The sequence below is a fragment of the Pituophis catenifer genome, unplaced genomic scaffold, assembly GCF_029215685.1.
Source record: "Pituophis catenifer annectens isolate HBS135680 unplaced genomic scaffold, rPitCat1.0.hap2 SCAF_16, whole genome shotgun sequence".
Classification (NCBI taxonomy): domain Eukaryota; kingdom Metazoa; phylum Chordata; class Lepidosauria; order Squamata; family Colubridae; genus Pituophis; species Pituophis catenifer.
In genome coordinates, this window is record NW_027256896.1 from 17,652,624 (window position 1) to 17,666,590 (window position 13,967).

General features: G+C 40.4%; 1 protein-coding gene across 5 annotated transcripts in view; it reads left to right on the top strand.

Annotated features, from left to right (window-relative positions):
* Positions 1-12,937, top strand: part of SUN1 (Sad1 and UNC84 domain containing 1) — a 32,963-nt gene extending 20,026 nt beyond the window's left edge. For all 5 annotated transcript variants that reach the window (XM_070955260.1, XM_070955261.1, XM_070955264.1 and 2 more), the window contains 13 exons: positions 842-935; positions 1,769-1,827; positions 2,371-2,516; positions 3,600-3,836; positions 4,340-4,423; positions 4,690-4,733; positions 5,350-5,488; positions 5,776-6,030; positions 7,404-7,488; positions 8,169-8,284; positions 8,827-8,994; positions 10,279-10,371; positions 10,845-12,937. In XM_070955260.1, coding sequence (XP_070811361.1) covers positions 842-935; positions 1,769-1,827; positions 2,371-2,516; positions 3,600-3,836; positions 4,340-4,423; positions 4,690-4,733; positions 5,350-5,488; positions 5,776-6,030; positions 7,404-7,488; positions 8,169-8,284; positions 8,827-8,994; positions 10,279-10,371; positions 10,845-10,958 — 1,634 coding nt within the window. In that variant the 3' untranslated portion in view covers positions 10,959-12,937. The remainder of the gene's footprint in view (positions 1-841; positions 936-1,768; positions 1,828-2,370; positions 2,517-3,599; positions 3,837-4,339; positions 4,424-4,689; positions 4,734-5,349; positions 5,489-5,775; positions 6,031-7,403; positions 7,489-8,168; positions 8,285-8,826; positions 8,995-10,278; positions 10,372-10,844) is intronic.
* Positions 12,938-13,967: the final 1,030 nt, after the last annotated feature.

Below are 13,967 nucleotides of genomic sequence, written 5' to 3' on the forward strand. Positions count from 1 at the left end.
TTCTAGTCCCACCTTAGCTATGAAAGCCAGCTGGGTGACTGAGCCAATCACCAGGAGACTGTGAGTTCTAGTCCCGCCTTAGCCATGAAAGCCGGCTGGGTGACTGGGCCAATCACCAGGAGACTGGGAGTTCTAGTCCCACCTTAGCTATGAAAGCCAGCTGGGTGACTGAGCCAATCACCAGGAGACTGTGAGTTCTAGTCCCGCCTTAGCCATGAAAGCCGGCTGGGTGACTGGGCCAATCACCAGGAGACTGGGAGTTCTAGTCCCACCTTAGCCATGAAAGCCGGCTGGGTGACTGGGCCAATCACCAGGAGACTGGGAGTTCTAGTCCCGCCTTAGGCATAAAAGGCAGCTGGGTGACCTTGGGCCAATCACACACACTCAGCCTAATTTGCCTCCCAGAGTGGTTATTGTAGGGAAAATAAATGGAAATATATATATTATATGTATTTACCACCTTGGACTTATTGGTAAAAATAATAAAGGCAGGAAAGAAATGACTAAAATCATCCGGCAAAGGAATGATGAAACAGTGATGACATCACAATGCAAAGCCTACGACTTGCATACCTGAGTCCAATTTTAGAACCTCAAGAACATCAAAGCAGCGTTTCCATGGCAATGGCTTCACACCTGGCTCGCTATTTTTCCATCTTCATAGCCGTTTATGGATGCATGGGTGCCCAGCTTTTGTTGCGGCGCCTAATGGCTCCTCCTGGGCAGCGTTGGGGTTGACCAAGAAAAGTTTCCCCGAGGATCCCCCAAAAAAAATTGAAAACAACTGCGCTGAATGACCCTTGACATTTCTCACTCATCTTGGATTTCTCCTCCAATTTAGGGAAAGCGGCCACAGGGGCATTCTGGTGGCTCGGCACTGGATGGTATCAGCTCGCGACCCTAATTTCTCTGCTGAATGTTTTTCTCCTTACAAGGTCTGTATGCATTTCGTACAGCACGGGGGTCTCAGGCGCTGGATTTTTTAAAAACAGTTCATTGCAGGCTATGCAAGGTGCTTCTAATCCAGGGGTGAAATGTAAAATTTGTTACTACCGGTTCTGTGGGTGTGGCTTGGTGGGGGGGGGGGTAATGTGACTGGGTGGGTGTGGCCAACTTTTTTTTTTTTTAACTTTTAAAAGCATTTTTCCTACAATCTCTTCCGTCGAAGAGGTTGTAAAAAAAATGCTTTTAAAAGCCTCTGACGATCAGGCAACTCAGCTGGGATCGTCAGAGACTTTTCAAAGCATTTTTTTTAACCACCTCTCCAGCCAACAGGTTGCAGAAAACATGCTTTTAAAAGCCTCTGATGATCCCAGCTGAGCCGCGCGATCATCAGAAGCTTTTTTTTTTTACTTTTAAAAGCATTTTATCGGCCAAAGAGGTTGTAGAAAAAATGCTTTTAAAAATAAAATAAAAGCCTCTGATGATTGCGTGGCTCACCTGGACAATGAGGGCAGGGATTTTTGCTACCGGTTCTCCGAACCACCCACTGCCATCGCTACCAGATCGGGCGATCCGGTCTGAACCGGGAGCATTTCACCCCTGTTCTAATTGTACAGCTAATCGTGATGAGAACCTGCTTCAGTGGGGTTTCAGGGGTGGGCTTCACCATTCATTTCTGGAGGAGCTCCAGTGAGCAGTCCTGGGAATTTTTGGGAAGGACCACTGACTTGACTGTTATTTATTAAGCCACTGTACGTAAAATGTAAGGCGATTAATGGTCGGGGTGGACAATTTTACACTGCAGTCCTTGCCTTTTGTTTTCCAGATGTCTTCCAAAGATGTTCAGATTGCTGCTGTTCTTTCTCCCTCTGCTTTTACTGCTTGGTGAGTAAACAGGTATTGAGAAAAAGACTCTTTAATATCTTACCTGTGACGATAATCTAGGTCTAGGGCTGTGTTCCATCTGCCCCCCCACAACTCTTGCAATATAGGTAGTCTTAGACTGAGTTTTGAAGGGACGCGGTGGCGCGGTGGCTAAGACGCTGAGCTTGTCGATCAAAAAGTCGGCAGCTCAGCGGTTCAAATCCCTAGCGCCGCGTAACGGGGTGAGCTCCCGTGTCTTGTCCCAGCTTCTGCTAACCTAGCAGTTCGAAAGCCCGTAAAAAACACAAGTAGAAAAATAGGGACCGCCTTTAGTGGGAGGGTAACAGAGTTCCGTGCGCCTTTGGCATTGAGTCATGCCGGCCACATGACCACGGAGACATCTGCGGACAGCGCTGGCTCTTCGGCTTTGAAACGGAGATGAGCACCGCCCTCTAGAGTCGGGAAATGACTAGCACATATGTGTGAGGGGAACCTTTACCTTTTAGACTGAGTTTACTCAAACATTCATGAATGTTTCCTCTTAACCGCATTTTTTTGCTTCAGGTTTATGGTGCTGGGGTTCCGAAGATTTCCTTTCATTGTTACCAGCTTTGAACTGGACAAGCTTACTCAGAATGTCCAGGTGGGAAGACTCTGTAAAGAGAGTTGCACCTGAACCTCATTCAGGCCCCATTGGTCAGTTTCCAGAGGTAAGTTAGGCCAACCCTGACGTCCAATTTTGGTTCTCAAAGAGATGTAACGTCTTAAGAGGTTTAGGGAAACTACAGAGGGGTTTTTTTTGAGCCCATCATAACTTCAAACATGGGCAAGGATATTTTACTTTGGTTCAAGGAAATTGAGTTTCTATTTCTGGATGGCTATTTTAAGGTTCTGTTGTTAACCGCTCAATGTTGAGGGATGGGGCGATATAAACACTGTTTAGATAAATACCGTATTTTTCGGAGTATAAGACGCACCTTAGTTTTGGGGGAGGAAAATAGAGGGGCGGGGGGAATCTGCCTTCCAGGTACTCATCTGGCTAGTCCTTAGCGTGCTCAGCTTCAGCACATTAGTTCGTTCACTGGTTTTGAGGTTGGGGCTGGTAACCATGGGGCTGAAAAACAGCTTCTAAAGCACAGCTGATCGTCGGAGGGAGCAGCAATTAGAAAAGCAGGCAAAGCATGGAAGATCGCTTGGGGCTGAAAAACAGCATTCAAAAGCACAGCTGATCCTTGGAGGGAGCTCCAGTGACTAAAGCAGGTGAAGCGCGGAAGGGGTAAGAGAAGGCAGTAGCTATTCCAGGGAGCCATTATGGGCACCACGCAGGGTTACATCCAGAGTATAAGATGCACCCAAATTTTCAGCCTCTTTTAGGAGGGGGGAAAAGTGTGTCTTATACTCCGAAAAATACGGTAAATACCCAAATAAACCTAAGAGGCCAGAATTGGGCCATAGATTTTGGCTAGAAAAGCTTTGGGTCTTATTTTTCCACTTATTTTGGATTTCCATCTTCGTTTGGATTTCCAGAATCTGGAATTATCTTCAAGAAAACTATCGTTGCCTGTTTTTTAGGTGGTGGAGGAGTCTGATTTTATACCAGCAAACTTTGTCTAAAGTTAATTGGGATTTGTCGCTGCTTTTAATCTGTTTTGGTTTCATTTGAATACTTCATTCAAGGGACACTTTAGTTTCTGGTGAAATGATTTTATTAACGTGAGTTTATTTATGGCCAGAGGCAATGAAAATAAATAAGCCTTTTTTTATTATTTAAAAAAAACAACCCACCAATCTAGGTGACTATGAAGTTCTTTGATGCAGATCGTGTAAGTGAGCTGGAGAAACAAATGGCCCAGTTATCTGAGAGGTGGCGTCACCAGGATGAAGAATACAATAAAATGCTACTTCTGGTCCAAAGCTTTCAGGAACAAGTCACCCAAATGAACGACCGAAGTGAAATGTTGGTGCTCGTCAAAAACATTGTGAGCCAGCATCTTACGAAGGCCAAATCGGATGGAACGGCGCACTCAGAGGTAGACTCATGTGGAATAATTCTCTGTGCCAATTTTAATGAAAATATTATAAACTTATGAAATAGCGTGCCCGCTGGAGGAAGACGTTTTTGAGGGCAAAATTAGAATTTGCACGAGCTGAGAAACTCATTCGTTTTTGCACTGTAAAGCAGTAGTTTAGTAAATTGTTTGCACTCAGTTAACTTAATTATTCAACCAGATGAAATATACAAATGTATAAAGTTGCCAGATTCAACATAGATCCTAATAAAGAACAAAAAGTACTTTTCACAGGTGAATTTTTGAAGTGATGTTCCTTTGACCTAAAGGGATCGTTGCCTTTCTATTTATAGAGGTTCAAGGTGAAAAAAGTTTAAAGATAGCCTATTTTTGTTTGTATGCTTAACTATCTGTGCAGCATTTAAATACGCAAAGAATCCTCAGTTTTTTCGTGATAAAAGCGCTATATTTTCATTATAAGAGTACTTTTTAAACAAAAATATCATTCTGTTTTGTCTTTCAAGCATTTTTTGACTTTGCATCAAGAGCATGAATGGCGCCTTGCAACTTTAGAAAGTCTTCTGGCAAAACTCTCGGAAAAATCAGAGGTAACAGTAAACATTTTTTTTTCCTTTAATAATTCTAAGAATTTGATCACCCTGTATCCCTTGTTACTATCCCAAAAGCATCAAATTGCAGTTCCATCTGTGCTCCAGGCAGGAACGCTAAGCCTTGTCTTCTCAAATAGATGATTATTTGCTGATTCCCCATCAGCCTCTTTCTGCAATGCAGAAAGTTTCTGGGGTCTCTCTTCAAACATTCCAAGTACGGTGGAGCGATTTATTCAGAAAACTAATATTATGTTATTTTCCAGGGTCTCCAGAAAGAATTCGAATTAACCAAAGCAAAAACAATGAGGTACGACTACAACCTGTATATTGAATTGGGTACCATTAAATATTACAAAACTTTCTATAAAGTTGATAGTATTTCTTCTTTTTTAAAAAAATAAAGACTGGGGGAGGATTTTTATAGGGGTAATCAATAGTATGTTGGGATGGATGGACGGACAGAGGTACATAGTACAGATACAAATACAGTGGGTGCTTCAACAGTGGAGGTTTTTAACAAGAGATTGGACAACCATTTGTCTAAAATGGTAGAGGGTCTCCTGCTTGAACGGGGTTGGACTAGAAGACCTCCAAGGTCCCTTCTAACTCAGTTATTCTGTTAGACAGAAGAGCGAGAGAGATGATAGATAGATAAAGAGATAGACAGAAAATAGATGATAGAAGAGATAGACAAACTAGATAGATAGACGATAGAAGAACAGGTACAGACAGATGATATATAGACAGACAGATGCAGACATGACATAGACAGATTTCCCAATTTTATAACATATGCACCCTCCATTTGCTATTTAAGGTAACAATGCTCCCTTTGTTTTACTCCAGTGTAAAAACATAGATCCTCCTGTCGCCACTTTAACCGGCAGAGTTTGACACCTGTCGCTCTTTTTTCTGCTTCTCAGTGACATGGATGAGCACAGCCAGAGCCTTCTGTCCAAGATGAAGCACCTAGAAGTTGAACTGGCGCGTCTAAAGACAGAGTTGCTGAGTTTACAGGATGTGAAAAGCTGCTGCAACACGATAGACGCCCTTCACCAAAAGGTGCGCTCAGGAGGGAACGCCTGAGCAAGCCTGAATTAGCACGCCTTGTTCTGACAGCATGTTCTGGATGGGTTAAGTTTTGAAAACCACTGACCTGAGAAGGAAGAATTGATTGCTCGACTTGTTTCAACATTACCCACTTTTAATTAACCACTGGAATGTTCGCGTTCCATCGGTTAGCTGGCACATAGCCAAAATAAAGATGCATCAGCTAATTGCGCCTTTATTTTGAAATCTGTCATTAAGTTGTCATGTTTTGTTTTGTTTTGTTTTTTTTTTACTTCTAGGTTGATGCCCAGATTAAAGAATCAATCAGGGTTATGTTTTCAGGCGATCTGAAAGGAGATTTTCCAGAATCCATGCTTCAGTGGCTAACTTCCAGATTTGTGACCAAAACGGACCTACAGGTTTTGTTGCGAGATCTGGAGATGCAAATTCTCAGGAACATCACTCTCCAGAAGTCGATCGCAAATTCCAAGGTGACCACAGAGATAGTGACAAATGCCGTCAACGAAGCTGGGATTGTAGGCATCACGGAAGCGGTAAGCCACAGTGGAAAGGTATTCCATGCTGTTGATTTAGCACAAGGGGTGTCAAATTTGCATCATCACGACAGTGTCACGTGTCATATCGCAACATGTTTCACCTTCGCTTAAACCGGGCGTGGTCGTAGCCAGCATGTGACGCATCCAGGCCGCGAATTTGACCAGCCCTGATTTAGCATCTCGGGTTTCACTCCTGTGAGGCAAAAGATCAATAGAACTTGAAATATAACTAAATATAAGCTGACACATATAGAAGTTATAAAATGTATATTAAAGGTGAACAATTGTATAACATAGTTAAAGGTTTTATGTATTTAGATGTATAAATACAGGAATTACATAAATGTATAATACAAAAGGCGGTAAATGGAAAATACGTAATTAGAGTTAATACCGATAACTGAATGCTGTAAAGATGGAAATGTGATTTTAAAACTAAAAAAGTTGAATAAAGATTATTTAAATAATAATAATAATAAATATAAGCTGACAAATCCCAGAAATGAGGGGTTTGTACAGGACAAGGATGGAAAGTAGCTGAATTCTTTTTGGCAGGCCCACTAGAATACGGAATGCCATTTCTTTTATTTTGGCTTAATTTAGAGAAATCGGAGAGCCACACAATTATACATTTCATTTTTTAAAAAAATAACAACTGATGCAAGTGTTTTCCATCATATAATTGACATATAATTGGCAACAATCAGCTAGTGTTAAGATATTGCAACAAGGCAGATATGTCCCTATTCAGAAGTAACTCACATTGCATTTTTTGGGGAATAGAATAGAATAGAATAGAATAGAATAGAATAGAATAGAATAGAATAGAATAGAATAGAATAGAATAGAATAGAATAGAATAGAATAGAATAGAATAGAATAGAATTCTTTATTGGCCAAGCGTGATTGGACACACAAGGAATTCGTCTTGTTTAGGGATGAGACGAAGCAGCCATTATCCCAGCTAATGAAAAGCCATCTAGATCTTAAGCACCATTGCACTGTCTCCAGATCTCTCTTAGATGCTGCAGAGCAGAGGCTGAGATTTAGAGTGGTGTGTAAGGATGCTCTTTTGAGATCTTCTGAGCTAGCGAGAGAGTGTGTTCATATTTCTAAATGTCTGTAGAGATTCTCAGTCATGCAGGTCATGGTTGTCCCAAAGGTGCTTTTTTTGAATCAGAAAGTCCAGTCACCTCTTGAAAAAGCACCTTTGGGAGGTTCAGATTTGCTGGGTTCTCTCTACGTTCCCCCTTTAAAAGCAGGTTAAAATGGTACAGATGATGTTTCCTGTAGCAAAAGGAATTCTCTGGTCATCGGTGATTTATTGAAATGCTGACCAGGAATCTCTGTCCATCTCTCTCCCTTCGCAGCAAGCACAGGTCATTGTCAACAACGCCCTGAGGCTCTACTCCCAAGACAAAACGGGCATCGTGGATTTTGCTTTGGAATCCGGAGGTAAGGGATCAAGAGTTAGGAAGATTTATTTCGGTTCTTTTTTTAATAACTTAAGGTTTTTTTGTTTTTTATTTTTTTTTTGTAAATATCTCAAATCAATGCGTAAACAGTGTGGCACCTGCATGTCATACATTCTAATACAAATAAAACTAATAAAACTAATCATAATTATTACATGCTATCAGCTTATGTATTTTTAATAATAATACACATTTATATGATGTTACAGCCTATCATTGTTCAGTCATTCCACATTTTCTCTTGTTGTTGCTTTCATTTTGCTATATAAAAATGTATACACTAAAATTACCCCTTCTCTTATTTCTATCACTTATTCTAGCTTTTAATCATGTCACCCTTTATTAAACGACTTTAATAAATGTGTGTGTCTTTTTACATATCAATTTCATTCCTCTTACTTTCTACTTTCTACAGTCCCCATTTTTCTCACTCTTTATTGTCTTTATCTTTATCGTCCCTTTATTTCTAGTTTGATTCATTTACAATATTTTACACATTTATCACATCATTTATTCCCCTTTTACCTTCCCTAGTCTTTAGCCAATCATACCACTTATTCCATAATTGATAATATTCTGTCCAATCAAGAGTCTTGTTTTTTAAAGCTGCTGCGATGAACGAAGCTAAAAGATTTCCCCTCTCTCTTGTGTTTCTTCGAGGTGGCAGCATTTTGAGCACTCGCTGTTCAGAGACCTACGAAACCAAAACGGCGCTGCTGAGCCTCTTTGGAATTCCCTTGTGGTATTTCTCCCAATCGCCCCGCGTAGTGATCCAGGTAACTAGGATAGGGAGGGTTTGTAGAGCCCTTTTTACAGACACTCTTCGATTTACAACCATTTCAAGTTACAACGGTACTGAAAAAAGCTTACGATCACTTTTCAGTTACGACAGTTGCAACTTATGACCGTCATCCCTTATGACCGTTGCAGTGTCCCCACGGTCACATGATCAATATTCAGACGCTTGGCAACTGACTCATAAGATGGTTGCAAGTTTCCGGGGGGTGGGGATGTTCCCCTTTTGCAACTTTCTGACAAGTAAAGAAAATGGGGAAGCCTGATTCCCTTAACAATTTGCAGTGATTCACTTCAACAACTGTGGAAAGAAAGGCCGTAAGGTTGGGCAAAAATTAACAAATGTCTCGCTTAGCAACAGGCTCAATTGTGGTCGTAAGACGAGGACTATGTATACAAGTAGTCCTCAGACTCACTGCCTCTTAAACCTAAACCACTACCCCAAACTGGTGTTCTCAATTGTTTCCAGTGTTATGTTTGTTTGTTTGTTTATTTATTTGCAACTTCTGGTTCTTCTCCACAGCCTGACATGTACCCTGGAAACTGCTGGGCTTTCAAAGGATCACAGGGTTACCTGGTGATCAGGCTTTCGATGATGATTTATCCAACATCTTTCTGCCTGGAACACATCCCAAGATCGCTTTCACCCACAGGCAATATTACCAGCGCCCCGAAGGATTTCTTAGTCTACGTAAGTGGCATGCCGTCTGCAAAATGAAAGGGGCATTGTCTTAGGGTTCAACTAAAGTTGCTTCAGGGTTCCTAGTAAAGATTAAAGGATTTCTAATACCTGTACATAATTAAAAAATAAAAACTTTCCCATGCTAGGTCAGTCTTTAGTTACCTTATTTTTTGGAGCATAAGACACACCCTTTTCCCCCTTGAAAGAGGCTGAAAATTTGGGTGCGTCTTATACTCCGAATGTAGCTTTTTCAAAGGCACTTCAAATGCCTTTGAGCCTTACTCTTTAGAAGGCCAGATCCTGAAGATGAAACTCAAATACTTTGGCCACCTAATGAGAAGGAAGGACTCCCTGGAGAAGAGCCTAATAATGCTGGGAAAGATTGAGGGCAAAAGAAGAAGGGGACGGCAGAGAAGGAGGTGGCTGGATGGACTCACTGAAGCAGTCGGCCTGACCTTAAATGGACTCCAGAGGATGGTAGAGGACAGGGAGGCCTGGAGGAACGTCGTCCATGGGGTCACTATGGGTCGGACACGACTTCACAACTAACAACAACAACAACTACTACTTTATTGTTCTATGCCTATTTCATAGGAATCTTCTCAGACTGGCAGCCTTCACTGGGGAAAGACTAGACAGTCAGGGTTGATCTCCTCTAGGACCGACCGGTTTGATCTCCTTGCAGTCCAGGAGACTCGCAGGAGTCTTCTCTAGCACCAGAGTTCAAAGGCCTCCATTCTTTGGCGCTCAGCCTTCCTTATGGTCCAACTTTCACAGCCATCCATTGCAACTGGGAAAACCATCGCCTTGACTATACGCACTTTTGTTGGCAGGGTGATGTCTCTGCTTTTTAGTATGTTGTGTAGATTTGCCATAGCTTTCCTCCCCAGGAGCAAGCCTCTTTTAATTTCTTGGCTGCAGTCCCCATCTGCGGTGATCTTGGAGCCCAGGAAAATAAAATCTGTCACTACCTCCATTTCTTCCCCATCTGTTTGCCAGGAATTAAGAGGGCCGGATGCCCTCTTTTCTTAATGTTGAGTTTCAAAGAACAATAAAGTAGCTAGTTTGAACTCTAGAGAGGTGGAAGTGAGTGTTCACCTGAGATCAGGGATGCAAAAGAATATGAAAGGTTTAAGGGCTGTATTAGTGAGATGGGCGGGAGAGACTATTTAATAAATAAAAGTAAATAAATAATCATCTTTTTTGGAGGCCAGCGAGTCTGAAAATTAAAATTGATCTGCTTTATCTTCTTTATCAAGAATTCAGAGCTATACAAACCATTTGTGTTGACAGGGTCTTGAAAATGAATATCAAGAAGAGGGAATACTTCTGGGCCAGTATACGTACGATCAGGATGGAGAACCATTACAGATGTTTCCGGTCTCGGTAGGTCAACATTTCAGAAGAATAATTTTTTTTTTTTTTTTTATGCTTTGCATAAAAAACGCCTAGCATGAAAATAGTACATGTTCATCCTTGACTTAAAAAATTCATTTAGTGACCGTTCGAAGTTACAACAGCACTGGAAAAAAAATGACTCACGACCCTTTTTCACACTAACGACCACTGCAGCATCCCCGTTGGTCACATGATCAAAATTCGGACTCTTGGCAACTGGCTCATATTTATGACGGTGTCCCAGAGTCATGTGATTCTCCTTTTGTGACCTTCCAAGAGTCAAGAGTCTCTTAGCAACTGCAATGATTCACTTAACCATGGCAAGAACGATCGTCAAATGGGGCAAAACTCACTTAACAATTGTCTCATTTAGCAACAGAAATTTTGGGGTCGATTGTGGTCGTAAATCAGGACTCCCTGTAATGGATTCTAATACCATTTTATTTTTTTCCTTCTTTTAGGAGACAACTGAAAAAGCATTCCAAATAGTGGAACTAAGAATATTTTCCAATTGGGGTCATGCAGAATATACGTGCCTCTATCGCTTCAGAGTGCACGGGCAAACTGCTGAATGAACACTACGCTTATTTTCCTACACTGGTTATACATCATTTCTGTTTTTAAGTTTATAAAGGGAAATTTTGAACACTGGAATCTTTAAAAAGATGAAGATGTGTAATGTCCGACAGGTTGTGTTACTCTTTCCTGGCTAAACGTAGAAGATTGCCAACAAAATTGTATCCCAAACCTAATGGTTATTTGCTCAAGATGCTCAGCTTATAACTGCCAGACAGCTTTATGTTTTTAATGTGTTCTTTCCGAAGGGGGAAAAAAAAACCCCGCATGCCAACTGCTCTCATTCCTAAGCCCAATTAGCAAATCACTAACCCCTCTTTTAATAAGTCAGAAGATAAACCTTTTAAATTTTTCCTTTTGGCCGTTAGGAATCTGGTATTTTTATTTTTATTTTTATTTTTTTAAAATATTGGGACTCTCCTCTGCACCTGGATGTGATTAAGATAACAAGGACTGTTGGTGAAATTTAGCATGTTCTGTTGTTTATGCAGTTCCCAAACAGATGAAGGTTTGTTTGCAATTCCAGCACAAGCCTTGAAACTAAGGTCTGTTACCACTTCTCAGAGTTTTGCTTGACGAAACTGCTTAGCAGCTCATCCTTGAAGCTACTTCATCACTTCTGGTCATTTCCGTGCAACATTTAATTCTTAGGTTGAAGTTTCTGATTTCAACTGAAGTTTGCTTTTATATCCATCTTCCAGGTTTAGAATGCTTTCCCTTAAATATATATTAGTAAACAAAAAAAACCATCCTTTATTTTAACATTCAAATGAATATCAGTAGTGATTGTTTTAACATAGAAAGGGCTTGAGTCTAATTTGATGGGTTCTAGTAAGAAACAGGGATGGAGTGTAAATTGGTAAGTTGCCTCGTGTGCCGAAGGCAAAATATCTCCCATGTGTTAGCACCGAGGGAGACAAGTGGATTAAGGACTTTGTTACATGGAGAATGGTTGGGATGGAATTGAATTAGACAGATCCAGAATAGTAGTTGGCTACCATGTGATGGGAGATAATGAAAAGGAAATGTAGAGATTGGAGTCAGGCGTAGATGATTAAAGTAGGAATACTAAAGGTCAAAAGAAAGCAGTTTGCCAGTAAAATTCAGGCCTGGAGCTTATTCGCACGTTGGGTTTTGTGCAGTTTACTCTTCTCAGAGTTCTCTTTGGGATTGCTGCTAATCTCTGAAAATTCAGGGGAAGCTTCACAAGGCCGAATATATGGGAAACCACAAAAGGCACTGTTTTGAATCGGTTCTCCAAAAAAAGGATCTATTTACTTTTTTTTTTTTTAAAGCATGCATATGCACATGATAAAAATGGGCTATCAAATTCAAGATGGCACCTGGAGCAATTATTAGATTCTATGGGGAATTAACCTTAAAGTCATTGTTCAGAATCCCTGGCAATTCAGCTTCCTTTTTTAAAATTTAATTTTGAAATGTTGTCAGGATCTGGCTCAGAAAAAGCTTTTTTTTTTTCCCCCCCCCCCCCCTATGAAAATGGTACTTTCCTGGGTTTTTGGAAGGTAAATTCTGATTTCAGAAAAAAGACATGCTGATATTTTTTTTTATTTTTTTATATGTTGCACAAGAGTCCTGAGATATTTATAAAAGTAAGTTTTATTCTTGAATACCACTTGTTCAGCTGCATTTAGCTTAAACTAGAACCAGTGGCTATTGAGAAAAGCTTAGTAAAACCTGTTAACAGTTTTTGATTCCAAATTATCCTGTATAAATCCAGATAGGGGAGGGCAGGGTTGGTTCGTTTGTTTTGCATAACACTAACTTATTTTTAAAAAAAATGAGATAGGACTTTGTGCAATGTATTTTTGTAAATGCTTTTTCAAAATATTTGTCTCTGGTATCCTTTGCTGCCTCCTAACTGACCAGAAGCTATTGAAAAAAGTTTAAGAATTTTAATTTTTGAAAGTGCATGTAATATTTGGAAATAAGAATAAAGTTTCCTTTTGGATATTTATACTGAATGCTTCTCATAATGTACGTGGTTGGGGAGGGATCAAACTCCTTAAAAGGATTAGCAAATACAGGGAGCGGGCAAAACCTACAATAGAACCCTTATTTCTGTTATACAGAAATCTACATGAAAAGAATGTGGGTAAGGGAACTTTGTCAAAATATTCAAGCGTAACACTACATCCTTTATTCCTGATTTCCATATGGTTAGCATCTTCAAAAAAGAGAACAGTGTGGACAACATTCAAAACGGATATTTCAGTAATGCCTGTCCTGATTTTAAAATGACAAGTCAGAACTATTACCCAAGGAAAGATTGTTTTTCCTTAAAAACAAGGTAGAAATAAAAAAGATCCTTGACAATATGCATATGGGTGCAAATCAATCAGAACAGAGCACCCCTCTCTCTCTGGGAAACAGAAGCCTTTAGAAGTCATAAGTCCCTAAATCTGTCAGTTACAACTAATAAGACTGGGACAGGTTTACTGGGGCATCCTTGGCTGCCTGCCTTCTTCCGTCCTTGCGCAAGAGTATGGAGCATCTCTTGGTTTGCTTTCAACAGTTGCCGTAAGTAGGTCTCGTCTCCGTGATTTGGCGTGGTTAAACTCGCTTGACTAGAGGCAACTCCCACAGGCAAAGCCTCACTTGGAACGCCCAGACTGGTTGGGGTTGAAACGCGACGTGGGTGTGTGCCCTTGCAGCGCTCTCTTTCCTAAAGCCTCTAGATAGACTTTGGAGGACCACATCTGTGGGATCTGGAAAGATGGTGGGCTTGTCCTCTTTTTTTTTTTCCACCTTCAACCTTTGTTCCAGAAGAAATTTTTATAGAATAGAATGGAATGGAATGGAATGGAATGGAATGGAATGGAATGGAATGGAATGGAATGGAATAGAATAGAATAGAATAGAATAGAATAGAATAGAATAGAATAGAATAGAATAGAATAGAATAGAATAGAAAATATGGAATGGAATAGAATAGAAAATATGGAATGGAATAGAATAGAATAGAATAGAATAGAATAGAATAGAAT